The 21,159-nt window shown below is 41.8% G+C and overlaps 1 protein-coding gene across 2 annotated transcripts; it reads right to left on the reverse strand.

Annotated features, from left to right (window-relative positions):
- Positions 1-202: 202 nt before the first annotated feature.
- LOC142109086 (DNA damage-regulated autophagy modulator protein 1-like) lies at positions 203-16,592 on the reverse strand. Of its 2 annotated transcripts, none has more exons than XM_075193119.1 (8): positions 16,364-16,592; positions 10,219-10,286; positions 8,594-8,736; positions 3,955-4,126; positions 3,343-3,401; positions 2,556-2,642; positions 691-767; positions 203-511 (listed from the first exon to the last, which is right to left on the reverse strand). In XM_075193119.1, the coding sequence occupies exons 2-8, from the start codon at positions 10,280-10,282 to the stop codon at positions 496-498; spliced, it is 618 nt and encodes a 205-aa protein (XP_075049220.1). In that variant the 5' UTR covers positions 10,283-10,286; positions 16,364-16,592; the 3' UTR covers positions 203-495. The 2 variants fall into 2 exon arrangements, with proteins under 2 accessions (XP_075049220.1, XP_075049219.1); XM_075193118.1 differs by lacking the exon at positions 16,364-16,592 and adding an exon at positions 12,158-13,552.
- Between the last annotated feature and the right edge of the window lie 4,567 nt (positions 16,593-21,159).

Consider the following 21,159-nt stretch of genomic DNA (forward strand, 5'->3'; position numbering starts at 1 on the left):
CGTCTGTAGTTTTTAGCTTAAATAGCATACGACTCTACATAAGTAACACTGTATATCTTTTATAGTAAAGGAGGCTGGTAGTCCAAACTTAAAAATAAACTGTAAAACCATTAAAAAAAAACAAAAAACAATTTTCTTATAATCTCATCAACTCCTTACAAAAGTACACATATGTAGGGTCCAACAAACTTCACACATCCTCTTGTGAAAAAACCTTAGTTTACTAATTTTTTTTCCAGGATATTTACAGTCATTATGTCGAAAGTGGGGCCTCTCCATAAGGGGGTGAACGTATTAAGCCACGGATCCGTCAAATCGCCGATATTCCCCGATAGTGACGGCCATATTTAAAATGGCAATTTTATTAAAGGCAAAACCCGTCGAGTTTTGTCTTTAATAAATTGCCATTTTAAATATGGCCGTCACAATCGCGTTTTTGACAGCTGGCTAAGAAGAGCTGCTCGTACTTTAGTTCTGGTCTTGCAGTCTGGATGATTAGCAGCAACAGCATCTGTAAAAGAGGAGTGGTTCAGTTGTGTAGTACAGTATTATGTCCCAGTTTGGAGATACATTCAAACCCAATCTCAGCCTGCCATGGTTAGTGCAGCTCAGAACATGCATTCGGTGTATGTCATGATGATAGATTTATGAAACAACGTGCTACCCATTCTTATACACTGACTAACTTACATGTATGTCTGCTCTTCAGAAATCTTCTCCCTCATGGAGATCATGTGACCTTTACGACATTCCTGTATACATAAATGCTGTTTGAAGAAAAGGAAGAAATGAAAGCGCATTATTAAGCCAAGTCCATGCACAGTAACTGTACACACAAATAAATGTAAATAAATAGCTTATATATACACATCATTGGTCTATTTGTTTGTCTGTCTGGTTATGCATTCGGACACCCCGGCGCCGATTGGGAAGAAACCAATGCGAGGTGGTCCATTTGGATCGTGGCCAGGTTTTTAGGGGAGTTAGGGTCCCGGTCGGACCTCCCGTTGGTGTATGCTGGGCAGAACTTTGACCCGGGGAGCCTGATCTGGACCTTATACTGGACGGATTTGGATGATACTTAATATAAAAACAACAGTGTTGGAAGAGCTGCTAAGCTGCTAATTAGTTTTAAAAGGTTGATGATTCCATCCAACTCATTGATAACAACTTGAAGATTTAGACCTGGGTAACTTCAGCTAGTCATATAATAAAATATATAACATAACTAACAAAAACTGGACATTCCTGGGGGGCAAAATAGAAATTGGGGCTTAGCCCTACGTGTTATGTGCTTTGTATGTTTTATAATATGTACATTGTGAGCTTACAAAAATGTTGTTTTTGTGTGTAGGCATGCATGTATTTGTGTACTTGTACACTGCTTTGTGTCACATTTGCCCACCCTCCTGGAATGTCCGGGAGACTGCCAAACTCTGGGTAGGTCTCCTGGACTCCCGGAAGTGCAGACTCCAGCATCCTGCCCTCTGTATAGCGCAGGATGGGGGCCTCGGTGACGTGACTTGCCGCAAATAGAATGACATGATTGTATCTTTTCATTGGGGGCCAAATGACGCGTTTCACAGCTTCCCGTCCTCATCCACACTGCGAATTCACCTCCCCTGTGGGAACTGTGTCTGCGGGGGTGCAGACACAGTGTCCCAATTCAAAATATTTTAAAGCTGGAAGGAACGAGACATGATTCGGGTTTACAGATCAGCCATGTAAATATGGAAACATATGAATGATCCATGCTGCACTGTAATTAGTTCTCCCGCATGCTGCATGCCTACATAACAAAGAGTGCAGACATGTATATTAACCAATTTCAGTGCAGTCATATAGCATGTGCAACTCATATGTCTTTGGATGCAAAGCATTAAAAACAACATGCAAACAGACACGGACTGCACAGCATAAGAGGAGACAGGAGATGGGGAATGGAGAAGTATGGTGCAGCCGGATGGATCTGTGTGAGTCTGTGTTTTTACATGTGCATGCGTGTGTCTCGGTGTCAATCACAGGGAATGAGCAGCTACCTGACAGGAAGTTACTCCTTAGCAAGGCAGGTGCTTTCTGGTTAGATAGACAGTGAGATAATTCAACCCTCATTCAGACAATGCTGCTTAGTGGCATCACCACATACTGTATGGCCAAATCTTACCAAATCTTGTCACCATTTACCATATGACTAGACAGAGGGTGTCTACGCCGCTCCCCATGAATTTCCTTTTCATGCAAGTGGGAAGCTTATGACGGAGGGGCATTGACACCCACTTGCGCTGTCTGAGTGGTAATATGCTGATTATAGCCATAGGTGTATGGTGCCTGTGCGGTAAGTATAATATCTCTTTACCTAAAACTAAATGTATTTGTTTTTTCATTAAAATACTCTATAGAGAATTGTATTCAAATGCTGGAAAATATTGAATTCTCCATATATGTTCTGTGCTTCTGTACATTATATAGTTGATATAGTTTGATAGATGTGTATTGATATAAATAATTAACAATTAAATGTAACGTGGAGAGTACACAAATGGCCGTATACTAACCTGGAAATCTGTATAACAGGTCAGATAGTGCATCATGAAGCCAACCATGGTAATCCATTCCGCGACTACAGCTGACACATCACAGATCTAACAACAGAAAATGAGAGAAGACATCACGCATGTGCCCTGGTCAGTGGCAGTGGTTTTACAGCACGTACTCTGAAAGCATTAATAATCCCTTTGTGCCCGCTTGCTGCATATATGAGGTGGGTGACCAATAGGCCCTCTCCCTGGTGGAATATATTAACAGAACCAGAAAATAGTGGAGGTGTTGCTATAGGCAACACCTCCACTTTTCCTTTTACAAAGCTTTAGTTAAAGGTTCAGGTCTCTCAGTGGCTTTATCAAACCTTCTAAAAAAGTGGAGATGTTGCCCATAGCAGCCAGATTTTAGCTGTTATTTATTTAGTACATTCTAGAACATGAGAGCTGGAATCTGATTGGTTGCTATGGGCAACACTCCTACTTTTTCTATTATGGAAACTTAGCAGCTTAGTTAGGCTAAGCAGCATATCCAGATACGCCTCTTAGAAGGTTTGATAAAGCCACCTCGAGATCTGAACCTTTTACTAAAGCTTCTAAAAAGGAAAAGTGGAGATGTTGCCCATAGCAACCAGATTCTAGCTGTTATTTATTTAGTACATTCTAGAACATGAGAGCTGGAATCTGATTGGTTGCTATAGGCAACGCCTCCTATCTCCTGCGAATGGCCTGATGTAAAGATGCATTTGGATAACATATATGTCATGCAATATCTTCCTTGGAACGCATAGTAAAATAAACTTACCTCAGCACAATAGCTTCCTTGACACAGATCCATTAAAAGTGGAATCTTACACACTAAAACTGATAGGTAGATAGGTAAAGGAAAATAACATTGTTATACGGTATATACCATCATTTCCTGACTGGACATTAAGTAAACAAGTCTATGCTGATTACTACTACAGCTAGATAGACACAGGAAAATTTTGTCCTTTGTGACCAGACAGTCTTCAATTCTCTTTTTACGAACCCTGTAGAGGAGAGTGCTGTAACTATCTGATATTACACCTCTCAGGAGGAGCGAGGAGGGGGCTGTAACTATCTGATATTACACCTCTCAGGAGAGGAGAGGGCTGTAACTATCTGATATTACACCTCTCAGGAGAGGAGAGGGCTGTTACTGTCTGATATTACACCTCTCAGGAGGAGCGAGGAGAGGGCTGTAACTATCTGATATTACACCTCTCAGGAGAGGAGAGGGCTGTTACTATCTGATATTACATCTCTCAGGAGGGGAGAGGAGCAGGATGTTATAATTTGACATTAGACCTCTCAGGAGGAGAGGGTTAATAAAATCTTATATTAAACAGCTGAATCTCAGTTTGCTACTTTGCTGATCACTTGTAAAGGATACAGATAAGAAGAGTCATGGCCATCAGTGCAGATAACACCATCCGTATGTGGCATGTATACCGGCTGCTGAATGATATTTTATATAAGTAGATGGACTGGAAGATGTTATATAATACACCAAATCCAAACGCCACTGCTGCTCCAGACCTGTGGATATATGGATGGGGTTCCCACTGCAACAAAAACATAATTCTGTTAGGATATAATACGACTTTCTGTGTAGAATTATGCTGCATAATATCAGATAGCTCATTATAATTATAACACACAAGGGCTTCCAATTCTAAAATAAGCAACTGTCATTAATAGTGATATTATCTTAGCCATGTTTTGATGTTAGCATGGCGCCCCCTACTGCGAGCTGAGGAATTCCTTGACCATATAGAAACACTTGGCTGCTGACTGGTATTATACAGTGTATGACCTTTAGTGCTTCTGGGTCTGCATGGGGTAATGACGTTTCCTGTAGCAGCTTTTGTGAGGAACAAAACTTTGAGTTTGAAGCACCCCCAGCGCTCCAAACATATGACGAAAAAGTTGTGCAGCAGAAAAGCTTAGTTCTGTGGCTAATGATCTAAAGTGATCTACTTTCTACATAATCTAATGGTAATTTCTTTATATTCATTCTCCTGGATCTCTCTGCTGCTTTTGATACTGTTGATCACCCTCTTCTCCTACACACCCTTCACTCCGTCGGCCTTCATGACACAGTCCGTTTCTTTAGTGTTTCTACCTCTGGCACATCCTCTCCTCCGGTCCCCCTATCTGTTGGGGTCCCACAAGTCTGTGCTCTTGGCCCTTTACTTTTTTAATTGTACACCTGTTCTCTTGGGGCACTTATTCACTCATTCAGCCTCCAATACCACCTCTATGTTGATGACACCCAAATCTATCGCTCTTCTCCTGACCTCTCTCCTATACTATTTTGTGTAACCAACTGTCTTTCTGCTATCTCCACATGGATGTCCCAACGCTACCTAAAGCTTAACATTTCCAAAACAGAGCTTATTATCTGCCCTTCTGCCAGAGTCACCACCTGCCCTCAAATCTCCCTCACTGTCAATAACACCACAATATCCGCAATCTCCCAAGCCTGCTGCCTTGGTATCACACCTGTCTCAACCCTCTGCTTTATTCCTCACATCCAGACTCTCTCCCAGTCCTATCGACTCCACCTTTAGAACATTGCCAGAATACGCCCTTTTCTTACTCAATATGCTACCAAAACTCTTATACATTCTCTCATCTTCTCCCGTCTTGACTATTGCAACCTCCTGCTATCTGGCATTCCTGACACCCATATATTCACACTTCAATCCATCCTAAATGCTGCTGCAAGACTGATCTTCCTCTCTCAATGCTCCACATCTGCTGCACCACTTTGCGAATCCCTACACTGGTTCCCTGTGTCCTCCAGAATCAAATTCAAATTACTTACCATTACCTACAAAGCCCTCAACAACAACACCCCTGCATACAGCTCAAATCTCATATCAAAATACTCTCCCTCCCGTCCTCTTAGATCTATCTCTGACCTGCGCCTTGTCTCGTCTCTGGTAACCACCTCTCTCTCCTGCCTACAAGACTTCTCCTGTGCTGCTCCCCACTTATGGAATTCCCTACCACGCTCAATCAGACTTCTTCTTAGAGGTGACCTTATCCTCTATAACACTGTTCACACTAATGGACCCTCACAACTTTCCCAATCTCCACTCTGAGCCACACTCGCTCCTTTTCTTTCAGCTGTGCCCTCTTCCCTTTAGAATGTAAGCTCTCTAATGAGCAGGGTCCTTCATACCCTTTGTTTTCATGTCTCCTTTCATTTTGTCTGCCTTGTATGTTCTTGATTTACGTATGTCCTGTTTTATGTATGTCCTTGTCTTCCCTACTGTACGGCGCTGTGGAGCACTGTGGCGCCTTACAAATCTACGATAATAATAATAATGTCTGCTGAGTCAGACATTTCTCACAATGTGCCCAGCTCAAAAATGTAGTACTTTTATCAGGCGTACAAATGTGTCTACTTACTATTAAATAATTATGTAATGAAATGTTATATACACAAGAATAATGTGTTGACAATTAATAAATGCTAAAGGCACATTTTCAATATAAAATGTTATGATATATATATATAAACACCATCTTTAATTGAAAATACTGATTTACGTTCTCAATCCTTACGTGTAAGGCAGGGGTGCTCCTAAATCGTCAGCTTCCTCTTGCCCATTATTCTTCAATACATCTAATTTTCACACAAGTGAGTATAACACAACATTTCGGGGGTATTCCCCCCCCCCCCCTCCTCAGGAGTATGATGAATAACCACATGATACTCTTAGCAGTGTTTTGTAGACTATTCGATTACCAATCAACAAAATTAAACCCATGTACACGATGGGGGCCACAGTTAAGTTTCAAGTATACTCATAAAAATGAGGTTGATAGAAGTACATTTACAGAGGAGAAGGTCCTAACAGAACTCTCAAAACTGAAAGTGGATAAATCAATGGGGCCAGATGGGCTACATTCAAGGATTCCGAAAGAGTTTAAAGGGGTGCTGGTAACACCGTTAACAGAATTATTCAATCAGTCACTAGCTACAGGACTAGAAAAGAGCGAATGTAGCCCCACTGCACAAAAGTGGAAGCAAGGAAGAGGCAACTACAGACCAGTGATCCTTACATCGGTAGTAGCGAAATTGATTGAAACACTCTTAAAAGAAAGAGTTGTAGAATATCTCAAATCCAGTAACTGACAGGATCCCAAACAGCATGGATCTACTGGGGGGAGATCATGTCAAACAAATCTTATTGACTTTTTTGACTGGCTGACTAAAGAAATAGAAGGATATAAATACATAAGAGACTGTACAAAGAATAGCAACTAAAATTGTGCATGGTCTACAGCACAAAACTTACCCAACTAAGAGATATGTATAGTTTATATATATATATATATATATATATATATATATATATATATATATATATATATATATATGTATAGTTTGAAGCAGAGAAGGGAATGGGGGGATATGATAGAAACTTTCAAATATATCAAGGGTTATAACAAGGTACAGGACGGAAACATTCTACAAAGGAAGAGAAGTATTAGAACACGAGGACATGTACTGACACTGGGGGGAAGAGAAGTATTAGAACACGAGGACATGTACTGACACTGGGGGGAAGAGAAGTATTAGAACACGAGGACATGTACTGACACTGGGGGGAAGAGAAGTATTAGAACACGAGGACATGCACTGACACTGGGGGGAAGAGAAGTATTAGAACACGAGGACATGTACTGACACTGGGGGGGAAGAGAAGTATTAGAACACAAGGACATGTACTGACACTGGGGGGAAGAGAAGTATTAGAACACGAGGACATGCACTGACACTGGGGGGAAGAGAAGTATTAGAACACGAGGACATGTACTGACACTGGGGGGGAAGAGAAGTATTAGAACACAAGGACATGTACTGACACTGGGGGGAAGAGAAGTATTAGAACACGAGGACATGCACTGACACTGGGGGGAAGAGAAGTATTAGAACACGAGGACATGCACTGACACTGGGGGGAAGAGAAGTATTAGAACACGAGGACATGTACTGACACTGGGGGGAAGAGAAGTATTAGAACACGAGGACATGTACTGACACTGGGGGGAAGTAGGTTCAGAGGAAATGTGAGGAAAAATTACTTCACAGAAACGGTAGTGGATAAGTGGAATATTAGCCTCTACCACCATCAGAGGTGGTAGAGGCGAATACAGTACAGCAATTTAAACATGCTTGGGATAGACAAGCCGAAGTCGGGGTCACAGACACAGGTTCCAATCGAGAGGCAAGCTAGGTCAGTTCACAGACATGATTAAACTGCAGCAAACAGCAGGGAAAGCTAGAACAGGTAAGACCTGGCAGTGATTACTGCCCAAAGTGGGGTTTAAATAGCTTAAAGTGTGTTTGTCATATGACAGGAATCACATGACTGAAACCAGGAAATGATGTGAGAGGTCACATGAGTACACCGTTTAAATTAACCAGGAAGTCAAGCTAAAGATGACTGCAAGCTCAGAGAATTAGGAAGCATCCAAAAGTGCCAGTTTTGTATCTAGCCAAAGATATATTATCGTCATTCCAGATATCTTATCCAATCAGACATTCATAATCTATAAAGGCCCACTGTCCACCCTCTTCAGAGACACCCCGAACCCTGATCTTTAGGAGACCAATCTACCGATACTCCTACGCAATGATTATTCCCTCTTGTGGCTCCCATACTTAATTTCTCCTTATTTCTTGTGTGTTCCTCAAACATGCTGATGTATCATAAATCAAGGGTAATAATTACAAACGATTATCACCCTTCACTTTGTGTCATTACAGTGCTCCTCTCAGTATATGCGTTACCTGATAAGCCACTCAGTCATTTAATCCTAACTAGAGCCTGACTACTGCCACTGTCTTTTCCATTGTTTCCATTATTCAACAACCACATTATTAAACTTCACTTCCTTAACATTTAGGGTTTCATGGCAACGCCCCAAAGCAAAATCGGGTTAAGGGACCGGCCTGTAATTTTTGATACACAAATATATTTCATATTGAATATTTTACACGATCAACCAACCGGAAATGCAGCGACTACTAATGTTCCAATACTCGACATCCATCCAATGGCGAGCAGTATTTTCTGCAATAGGGGATGGTGTACTTCCTTGTTAGCAGCCTGAATGGTCATGAATCTGTACAGAATATATGTTGTAACAGCTCCTGAAATAGAAACAATTATCAGCCCTTAGCTTTCATATGTGTCGTTTATATTCATAGTGCTTAATGATATAAACTAGTAACCAATAAATACATTTATCATGCCTGTTCCTGGTTCCCCATGGTATGATTACATACAATGTAATGTCACTACAACGTCCAACTTACTAACGCCTTAAGACCACCCCACTTCGCAAATTTAAACGTTTCCATTTTTTTCCCAAAACTAGCGCCCGGTTTTACTTAAATTAATCATGAGAATCAGGGGACACCGTGGCTGTTTTATTACACATGGCACTCTTGTGTGGTTCAATATATTTATTATGTTGGATGATGTTCCCCTGGAAATGCTGTTTTCCAAAGACATGGTACTAGAAGACACGAAATGTAGCTTAATGAAAGTACGTGCGCCCTCAAGCAAACAGGGAAATCCACTTAAATGCGGCCTTTAAGTGCTCTCAATCGTGCGCCTAATCGGTATTCAACAAGGAACGCAACCAATCCACCCATTTCCTCCCATCAGTTGATGTTAAATTTTGCGTCCCTGCATGTGTCATCATCTTGGTCAACAAATCCATGTGTCTACCCATAAAACGGGATGTATTTGTGCGAAATTAGTTGTGTGATGTCACTAGCGGACATTTATACTCTGGATTTGAACTTTTGTTTGGTTAGAAATTAACCTTAGAGAGTGGAGAGAGATTGAGTGAGATGATGATGATGATGATGATGATGATGATGATGATGAAAGACTCAAGTTGTTTATTGAGAGAATTTCACGGTTCTTTTGGAGAGTTTGTCTCCTAATGATTAGATTGGGACATTTATTCAAATAGTTGCTTGTTGATTTACCAGCATTGCGGGAGATCTGCCTCTCTTAGATGTTAAGTTATGAAGCCCACCATCACCCACCAGTTTCCTTGTCCCGGGAATAGGCTAGCAGTTTACCCAATTCATCGTTGAGAACTCTGGAGCCCAGGCTCTAGAACCTTGCTGTGAATGGAACTTTACCAAGACCTTGGTGGCTGGGGTCTTAGCGTTTAAAGCCGTGCACTTCCTCACGACAGACGGGGAATATTTCTGGACTAAGCAGCATCGTAGGACTCACGAATTGGGGACCTGCTCTAAACGTTTTCCTTGCTGGAGTAAAAGGTTTCTGAGAATGTTCTCACCATGTTCATGTTTAATGTATGTGTTTGCATAAATGTTTTAATATATTTTCAATCGTAAAGCACTGCAGAATGTGTTGGCGCTAATTAAATCAATTTAAATATTCATGTTGTATAATGCACATGACCTCGTGATTCGTTCATGACCTTCCAGTTGATGGGGCTAATAGGGTAGAGTGTTGGGTGGCCAAAGAGTGTTCCAAAGTTAGACATCGTTGGGAGGACACAACTACACCATCCATCAGATCAACCGGGGGCTACATTTAGTAAGGGGGAACACTGATTTTTCGCTGTTATACATCGGCAATCTACTTACCAAGAATAGCAGACACGGTGAGGACCGCTGCAAACACAATCGCCTCCGGATAAAAGTTTCCCATTTCGCTGTAAGACAAAACAAATCATTGGGATTTAATATGATGTCGTTGGCAACATTTCTTCATCTAAAACCATTTCCTGAGTGTATTTCCTTAAATTTTCAGACAGTTCACAGTAACATGTCTCAAATTCCCATCCCCAATTGTCCAGCCCAGCAAAAACATTAATAACTATTCCCTTTAGCTCCACACATTTTATGATTGTGACTTGTGTCTCCTACAGTGTGCCAGTCGGTCTCTGTCTGCCATCTCTCATCTGCCCACGTCCTCCGGGGAACCCACATGGTGGGAACAGTAAGAATGTCATATCAGAGACCAACCCAATCCCTCTTTAGAACCTCTTCTTTCTTTAAGTTAAACGTTAACATTGATCGACTACAATACTGCTTATAATCATGAACGTAAAATGATACTGGATAGTGCAAAATATGTCCCTTTATTAAAGTAGGGATGGAGTTGGATTTCCAGCACCTCTGACCAGTCTGGAAAAATTAAGAAGACTCAAGTATCCAACAGGCTTAGATTCACATCTACGTATTCACAGCATTATTAAGGGTTCAGACCGCCCTAGGGTAATAAACTTGTATCTCCCCCTCGACAGGCTAATACACAGTAGGCAAAAACAAACTTGTCCTTAATTTAAAATCCGGGTCCCCACCACCAAAAAGGAGTCAAGATTTGTAATAATTTTCAATAAAGAACCATCTTGTTCATCTCTCTCCTTCCTGTGTTTTTGAAGCTCAGCGGTAGGCATGAAGGTGGAGCTGGGGACATATGGCTTGTCAAAAAATGAACCCATCTGTGCGCTAAGGTAATATAGATTGTAAGCTCCTCGTCTTTGGCTTCTCGCCTTTTGGCTAAGATCGGGGGTGTATGATTATGTATGGTGCGGGGCTTAAATAATGATTAAACATACATTGTAAAGTGCTTAGTAATATGTAGGAGCTTGTTAAGTCACTGTTAATAAAAATATTTCATCTTGATAACCTGTTTTGCAAAACATCCTGTGTTTTCTAAACTAAGTCCAGAAATACTCAGCTATAAAGAACAGTAACTTTATTATTAAACAGAAAATTGTTATCTAGGTTGTTTAAGTAAAATTTGGTTTAAAAGTTTACTGTTGAAATAAATATCCACACACGGTGCGGTAATATTTGCATCGTGTCTCTATACCTCAAATGAAATCGCTCTCCAGTATATTATAAACTATAGAAAGCTTTGTGGACCGACACCAAAAACAGGTATTTTGCCTAATGATAAATAGCACATACTGGTGTCTACACTAGATATAGTTTTATATCATCACCCTGTAGAGGCTACGAGCAAACTGGTGTTGCCATGCCTAATACCTCATTGCCTGCTTCGTCACATTCTCAGTACCTTTTGCCCCTGGTCACCCCCCCGCCCCCTATGATGTCATACCCCACCCCCAGATGATGTAAACATATATTTAGCCATAAGGTCACTCCTGCAAGCTATTGTATTGATTGACAGTAGAGCTGAAAGAATTCTGGGGAAAAGAAGATAAACAATGGAATCTCTACTGAATGGGGAGCTCTGCCAGCATCCTTGCTAACACCAAAACAGAAACTAGGAAAAGTCTTACTTAATATTCTATACATTCATATTTTAATATTTATAGTATACAAAGAAAAAAAACATATATTGTTATAGTTCCTTTTAACTAATAGTGTTGTAATCAATAGTAATCAACACCTTCTTCTTACGGGATTAGGATTTCAATAATTGTGAAACTAAGGTAATGATAAACATTATACGAATAACACAGTGTTAACTACCGAGTAGTATAAAGGATTAGTGTGATATATCACTTATTGCATAGATATATTATATAATATTGGCACATGTTGCTCTTACCTAATGTAGACGAGAAGCGTTGAAGCATGTCCTTGGTTTATAGTCAAGAAGTATGCCAAAAATAGACCTACCAAAGTCCAAAAGACCCAAAAAATAGGCAGAATAGCCAATCCTTCCAGCTCCATCACTCCAAGGTTCAGGTCAACTGCTAACTGTTGCATCAGAGCTTTAAGCCCTTGGGACTAAGCCTCCATTATTACATAACTAGCAGCATGTAGTGTAAAGAGTGATGTCTACTCACCAGTGACACAGACTTTTAAAGGGCCAACTAGATTTAGTTTTAGCCTTACAACTGAGTAATCCCTCTAGACATTAGTGTAATTTAGAATTATTAGAGCCACTTATTAGCTGGTGCACCTATGACACTCCCCTGACCATCTAATACCTGTACCTGGTGCTACCTCCTCACTGTCACAATTAATAATAATACTCTTAATGAAATGGGCTGCTTCAACTGTTGCCCCATAGGTTTGATTCGGAATTCAGATTAAGCAACAGAATGTTCACAAAATCACACTTGTTGCGACATAGAATCTTTTCTGAACATACAATGCTGGTGTAATATGACCTCAAAAACTTCAGCGCGGTTAATCAACAAAAACTTTCACTGATCAAGATAGATAAAAGTTATCTTCTTATTGTGTCTATAAAGAAGTGAAAGTGTAGTCAGCACAAACAGAGAATATAATTATCTCTACTGAAAACGCCACTTTGAGACTCTTCAATGAACAATGGAATTCGTTATTTTTTTAATGTTTTTAAAAGGCAAAATGCAGATTATTCTTGGTAGACTTATAGGTTAGAAACCACTTTTTAGTTAACAAACTTCCAGCTCAATTCTTGAAATACAACATAAATGTTCTGCGTGGATTCTGGCACATTAAAAGGTATCACATTTTTAAAGCTCGACTTAACAATAGAGTATTAAATATGACAGGATTAGAGTTAAACAGTTATTGGGATGTCGTTCTGTTTCTTAATAAATAAATAAATTCATAATAAAATTCCTTTCTGCTTCTAATCACTTTATGGATCGGTTAATTATTTAATCTGTATTTATTTCCTGTTTTTCTATCCATTAACATTGTGAAATGATTATTTGGATACTTAGCCAGGATGGGGTTAATGTACTGTTGTCCCTCTGTGTAATAGTTATGTCTCCTGGTATTGTCCAGTTCCTCCTCTCACTAACGTCTCTTCTCCAACTGACAACTCCAGCTGCTAACGGGCAGTTATAACATTCTGCAGGGTGAACTATTACTTAATATTGTTTATCTCTCCATGTTGAGTCCATACCCTGATCTTAAAGTGGACCCATCCCCTATCCATGAGAGGCCGTCGTTTTGTGAGCTGTCTCTACACAGAACAATGATAGGTGCACAGAACACAGAACAGTGACAGGTACACAGAACAGTGACAGGTACACAGAATAGTGACAGGTACACAGAACACAGAACAGTGACAGGTACACAGAACACAAAACAGTGACAGGTACACAGAACACAAAACAGTGACAGGAACACAGAACAGTGACAGGTACACAGAACACAGAACAGTGACAGGTACACAGAACACAGAACAGTGACAGGTACACAGAACAGTGACAGGTACACAGAACACAGAACAGTGACAGGTACACAGAACAGTGACAGGTACACAGAACACAGACAGGTACACAGAACACAAAACAGTGACAGGAACACAGAACAGTGACAGGTACACAGAACACAGAACAGTGACAGGTACACAGAACAGTGACAGGTACACAGAACACAAAACAGTGACAGGTACACAGAACACAGAACAGTGACAGGTACACAGAACAGTGACAGGTACACAGAACACAAAACAGTGGCAGGTACACAGAACACAGAACAGTGACATGTACACAGAACAGTGACAGGTACACAGAACACAAAACAGTGGCAGGTACACAGAACACAGAACAGTGACATGTACACAGAACAGTGACAGGTACACAGAACACAGAACAGTGACATGTACACAGAACACAGAACAGTGACAGGTACACAGAACACAAAACAGTGACAGGAACACAGAACAGTGACAGGTACACAGAACAGTGACAGGTACACAGAACACAGAACAGTGACAGGTACACAGAACAGTGACAGGTACACAGAACACAGAACAGTGACAGGTACACAGAACACTGACAGGTACACAGAACACAAAACAGTGACAGGTACACAGAGCACAGAATAGTGACAGGTACACAGAACACTGTCAGGTACACAGAACACAGACAGGCTACACAGAGCACAGAACAGTGACAGGTACACAGAACAGTGACAGGTAGACAGAGCACAGACAGGTAGACAGAGCACAGACAGGTACACAGAACACTGACAGGTACACAGAACAGTGACAGGTACACAGAACAGTGACAGGTACACAGAATAGTGGCAGGTACACAGAACACAAAACAGTGACAGGTACACAGAACACAGACAGGTACACAGAACAGTTACATGTACACAGAACAATGACAGGTACACAGAACAGTGACAGGTACACAGAACACGAAACAGTGACAGGTACACAGACAGGTACACAGCACACAGAACAGTGACAGGTACACAGAACACAGAACAGTGACAGGTACACAGAACAGTGGCAGGTACACAGAACAGTGACAGGTACACAGAATAGTGACAGGTACACAGAACACAGAAAGGTACACAGAGCACAGAACAGTGACAGGTACACAGAACACAGACAGGTACACAGAACACAGACAGGTACACAGAGCACAGAAGAGTGACAGGTACACAGAACAGTGACAGGTACACAGAACACTGACAGGTAAAAAGAACACAGAACAGTGACAGGTACACAGAATACAGAACAGTGACAGGTACACAGAATACAGAACAGTGACAGGTACACAGAACAGTGACAGGTACACAGAACACAGAACAGTGACAGGTACACAGAACAGTGGCAGGTACACAGAACAGTGACAAGTACACAGAATAGTGACAGGTACACAGAACACTGACAGGTACACAGAATAGTGACAGGTACACAGAACACAGAAAGGTACACAGAGCACAGAACAGTGACAGGTACACAGAACACAGACAGGTACACAGAATAGTGACAGGTACACAGAACACAGACAGGTACACAGAATAGTGACAGGTACACAGAACACAGAACAGTGACAGGTACACAGAACAGTGACAGGTACACAGAACACTGACAGGTAAACAGAGCACAGAACAGTGACAGGTACACAGAATACAGAACAGTGACAGGTACACAGAACAGTGACAGGTACACAGAACACAGAACAGTGACAGGTACACAGAACAGTGACAGGTACATAGAACAGTGGCAGGTACACAGAACACAAAACAGTGACAGGTACACAGAACAGTGACAGGTACACAGAACACAGACAGGTACACAGAATAGTGACAGGTACACAGAACACAGAACAGTGACAGGTACACAGAACACAGAACAGTGACAGGTACACAGAACACAGAACAATGACGAAAACACAGAACAGTGACAGGTACACAGAACACAAAACAGTGACAGGTACACAGAACACAAAACAGTGATAGGTACACAGAACACTGACAGGTACACAGAACAATGACGAAAACACAGAACAGTGACAGGTACACAGATCATGAAACAGTGACAGGTACACAGAACACAGACAGGTACACAGATCACAGAGGGGTACACAGATCACAGACAGGTACACAGATTACAGACAGGTACACAGATCATAGACAGGTGCTGAGATCACAGACAGGTACACAGAACAGTGACAGGTACACAGAACAGTGACAGGTACATAGAACACAGACAGGTACACAGATCACAGACAGGTACACAGATCACAGACAGGTACACAGATCACAGACAGGTACACAGAACACAGACGGGTAGATCATAGACAGGTACACAGATCACAGACAGGTGCACAGATCACAGACAGGTGCACAGATCACAGACAGGTGCACAGATCACAGACAGGTACACAGAACACAGACAGGTACACAGATCACAGACAGGTACACAGAACACAGACAGGTACACAGATCACAGATAGGTACACAGATCAGAGACAGGTACACAGATCACAGACAGTTGCACAGAATGACAAGTGAGGCCTTAAGCTGAACGCACGTAAACGCATCTGTTTGTCAAGAGTCAGGCACTTACCTTTAAGGGTTAAGTCTGGTGATATCCTGCAGCCTATGGGACGCAGGAGGGAGGGATTCGGCTAAGTCCATATTTTCTTACTTCCCTGGTTGTTTTCCCTCCGAACTTCACAAATTCCGGAGCTGTCCACTGGTCGCTGTCAGGCTGAGGTTAAAAAAGATGAATTAATTGTTTTTAAAATGTTTAACGGTTGATAACATAACCATAGATCTTTAGTCTTAACCTAAATACTCAGTTATGTAATAAAGGCCACCACACCAACTTGTTGCAATTAAGTCATCTTTATTGAAATATCCGTTCACTGGTATGGTGGCGGTGTACTCCGCCTTGTCTATAACCTGAGCGCACCCTTCGGGTTAATCCTTAACTAGGACAGTAATCCCCAGTCATTCCGGGAACCCGAAATCTTCTGGGCCAATCGCAACGCACCACAAGCCAGCCCATATACAGGTATAACTGGGTAAGTTTAGTTTACTTACACAGCAGCATGCAAAGCCAACGTATTATTGCAAAATACTCCCTAGATCATTTTTGCTTTTCCTCCTTCAGCTGCAGCAAAGTGATTGGGCTATTAACCCTCTAGTTAACCTCACATGTTCTACTGAAGAACTCTACTCCAGAAAAATGTAACTAACCAAATATATATATATATATATATATATATATATATATATATATATAGGTATGTATATATATATTAGGGATGTGCACCGGCGACTTTGGAGGTCTCGTGTTTTGTGTTTTGGATCCGGATTTTCTCGACGTTTTGGGTTCGGAAAACACCTGCCGAAAGGTTTTGGTTCGGATTTAAGGTTTTGGATTCGGATTTTTTTTAAAAAACAACAACTAAAAAGTGTAAAAATCAAGTTTTTGGGCTTATTTTCACTCCTACGCTATTATTAACATCAATAACATTCAATAACAATAATTTCCACTAATTTAAAGGCTATTCTGAACACCTAACACCTCACAATATTTTATTTTTTTTAGTACAAAACGTTGCAACGAGGTATCTTTCTGGACTGCGTAGAGGAGTGTTCCCCACAATATAATTAAAAACCCATCAACTGGTCTGAATTACACCCAAAAATAGTATCTGGACTGCGTAGAGGACTGGCCACTGGCCACCACAACTTAATATATAGAAAACCTTCAACAGGTCTGAATTACACCCAAAAATAGTATCTGGACTGCGTAGAGTAGTGGGCACTGGGCACCACAATAAAAAAATATAGAAAACCTTCAACAGGTCTGAATTACACCCAAAAATAGTATCTGGACTGCGTAGAGGACTGGCCACTGGTCACCACAATATAATATATAGAAAACCTTCAACAGGTCTGCATTACACCCAAAAATAGTATCTGGACTGCGTAGAGTAGTGGGCACTGGGCACCACAATAAAAAATATATAGAAAACCTTCAACAGGTCTGAATTACACCCAAAAATAGTATCTGGACTGCGTAGAGTAGTGGGCACTGGGCACCACAATAAAAAATATATAGAAAACCTTCAACAGGTCTGAATTACACCAAAAAATAGTATCTGGACTGCGTAGAGTAGTGGGCACTGGGCACCACAATAAAAAATATATAGAAAACCTTCAACAGGTCTGAATTACACCCAAAAGTAGTATCTGGACTGCGTAGAGTAGTGGGCACTGGGCACCACAATAAAATATATAAAAAACCTTCAACAGGTCTGCATTACACTGCACATACGGCTGCTCCTCCATCCTCTCCATCATATACATGTTGGAGTTTCAGCGTGTGAAAACCTCTTGTTTTTGATAATGTCAGTGCATTTTGAATATTTATCAATTTGCCCCAAAGCACTGAATGTACTTTATCTATGATACGCATCTATCTTTCTTGACTGCGTAGTGTGGTGGCCCCGGTACACAATTTGGTACCGAGGCCACAATATAATTAAAAAACCCTCCACGGGTCAGAATTCCACCAAAAAAGGGTATGGACTGCGTAGTGTGGTGTGCCCGGAACACAATTTTTTACAGCGCCAACAATATAATTAAAAAATTGGGCATCAACTGTCACCGTTGTTTAATATCTGATACACCTAAATATGGACTGCACGGTGGAGTGGCCCCGGTAGTAAATTTGGTGCCGGGGCCACAATACCTCCTCCAACTTCCAAGTGTAGTGTTTATAAAGACAGACAGCGTCTAAGTGTTATTAGTTGACTTTCTTAACCCTAAAATTGTCCCTATTGCAAATATTCGTGCAATGGAGAGTTACTTTTTCATTGAAAGACTTAAGCTTTCAAGTGTAGTGTTTATAAAATATAAACAACAATACAGTAGTTTTAGAGCACGTCAATACCTCTTGTTTTAAATTATGACAGGGCATTTTACTTTTGGTTTAATTTCTTGAATTTGTTTAAATTTGGTTTTACTTTTTGAACATGGCAAATGACTGTTGATTGGTCATATAATGCAAAAAAAAAAAGTTCCAAGATGGAATTGTCCTTGGGCCCTCACACCCACCCTTATGTTGTTGAAATAGGACATGCACACTTTAACAAACCAAACATTTCAGCGACAGGGCCTACCAAACAACTTTGGCTGAAATGATTGGTTTGTTTGGGCCCCCACACCAAAAAAGCTATTCATCTCTCCCTGTACAGACTAAACAGGCTCTACTGAGGCAAGATGTCATCCTCATCCTCAACCTCTGATTCCTCTCCCCCTACAGTGTGTACTTCCTCCTCATCACACATTATCAATTCGTCCCCGCTGGACTCCACAACCACAGGTCCCTCTGTACTATCTGGAGGGCAGTGCTGTACTTCATTGAGGAATTGATTATTCATTTTTATAAACATCATTTTTTCAACGTTGTGAGGAAGCAACCTCCTTCACGCTCACTGACCAGGTTCCCCGCTGCACTAAAAACTCTTTCCGAGTACACACTGGAGGGGGGACAACTCAGGTAAAATAGAGCCAGTTTGTACAGGGGCTTCCAAACTGCCTTTTTTTCCTGCCAGTAACAATATGGACTGTCTGACATGTCTAATTGGATGGTGTCAGCAAAGTAATCATCCACAATTTTTTCTATTGTGACAGCATCCAATGCAGCGAGAGTAGACATGTCTGCAATGGTTGGCAGGTCCTTCAGTCCGGACCAGATGTTATCAGCATCCCCGCCAGTGTCTCTTTTAGGAAAACTGAGCTTTTTCCTCGCAGCCATAGATGTGGAAGAAAATGAAGGTGGAGCTGTTGGCATGTCACGGTCCTCTTCAGAGGACAATCTCCTGACCAGCAGGTCTTTGCACCGCTGTAGACTTGTGTCCGCCGGAAATAGAGACACAACATACGCTTTAAACCGAGGATCGAGCACGGTGGCCAGAATGTATTCCTCTGACTTTAAAAGAGTGACCACCCTCGGATCCTGGCAAAGAGTACGAAGGGCTACATCCACAAGAGCTACATGCTTGGTGTAATCGCAATGGCTTACCAGCTCCTCCCTCACTTTCTCCAGCTGCTTCTGCAACAGCCTGATCAGGGGAATGACCTGACTCAAGCTGGCAGTGTCGGAACTGACTTCTCGTGTGGCAAGTTCAAATGGCTGCAGAACCTTGCACAACACGGAAATCAGTCTCCACTGCGCTTGACTGAGGCGCATCCCCACTCCTTTGCCTATGTCGTAGGTGGCTGTGTAGGCCTGAATGGCCTTTTGCTGCTCCTCCATCCTCTGCAGCATATAGAGGGTGGAGTTCCAGCGCGTCACAACCTCTTGTTTGAGGTGATGGCAGGGCAGGTTCATGCTTTTTTGATGTGCCTCTAGTCTGCGGTAGGCACTGGCTGAATGCCGAAAGTGTCCAGCAATTTTGCGCGCCACCGCAAGCATCTCCTGCACACCCCTGTCACTCTTGAGGTAATGCTGCACCACCAAATTAATGGTGTGGGCAAAACATGGGACGTGCTGGAAATTGCCCATATTTAATGCCCGCACAATGTTACTGGCATTGTCTGACACCACAAATCCCCATGAGAGTCTAAGTGGGGTAAGCCACTGGGAGATAATTTCCCTCAGTTTCTCTAATATGTTGTCAGTGTTGTGCCTCTTATTAAAGCCTGTAATACACAATGTTGCCTGCCTTTGCATGAGCAGCCATTTTGTAGATGCTGCTACTGATGCAGCAGTTGCTGCGGAAGGAGATGCATCTACCCAGTGGGCTGTCACAGACATATAGTCCTTCGTTTGCCCAGAACCACTTGTCCACATGTCCGTGGTTAAGTGGACAGTGGGTACAACCGCATTTTTTAGAGCACTGAGGACACTTGATCGTACTTCTCTGTACATTTTTGGTATCGCCTGCCTAGTGAAGTGGAATCTCGACGGGATTTGGTACCGGGGACACAATACCTCCATCAACCCTCTAAATCCCACTCCACTGATGGCGGACACCGGGCGCACGTCTAACACCAACATTGCAGTTACAGCCGCAGTTATACGCTTTGCAATAGGGTGACTACTATTGTATTTTGTGGTCATGGCAAACGACTGTTGGACGGTCAATTGTTTTGTGAAAGACTTAGCGGTCTTACGACTTCCCCTCTGGGAAGATGACCGACTAACAGCAGCAACAGCAGCAGTGGCAGTAGTAGGCGTACCGCTGCAGGATTCCACGGATGAATCCCGTATTGAGGAGGACTCAATCTGGCTGCTGACTTGGGCTGCAGGACTGAATCTGATGGAGATTGTGGAGGAAGTTGACGAGGAGGGTGTTGCTGGTGTGTATCCAACTGGACCACGGGATTTAGGTGTCCCTGTAC

The sequence above is a fragment of the Mixophyes fleayi genome, chromosome 12 (genome assembly GCF_038048845.1).
Source record: "Mixophyes fleayi isolate aMixFle1 chromosome 12, aMixFle1.hap1, whole genome shotgun sequence".
NCBI classification, from domain to species: Eukaryota; Metazoa; Chordata; class Amphibia; order Anura; family Limnodynastidae; genus Mixophyes; species Mixophyes fleayi.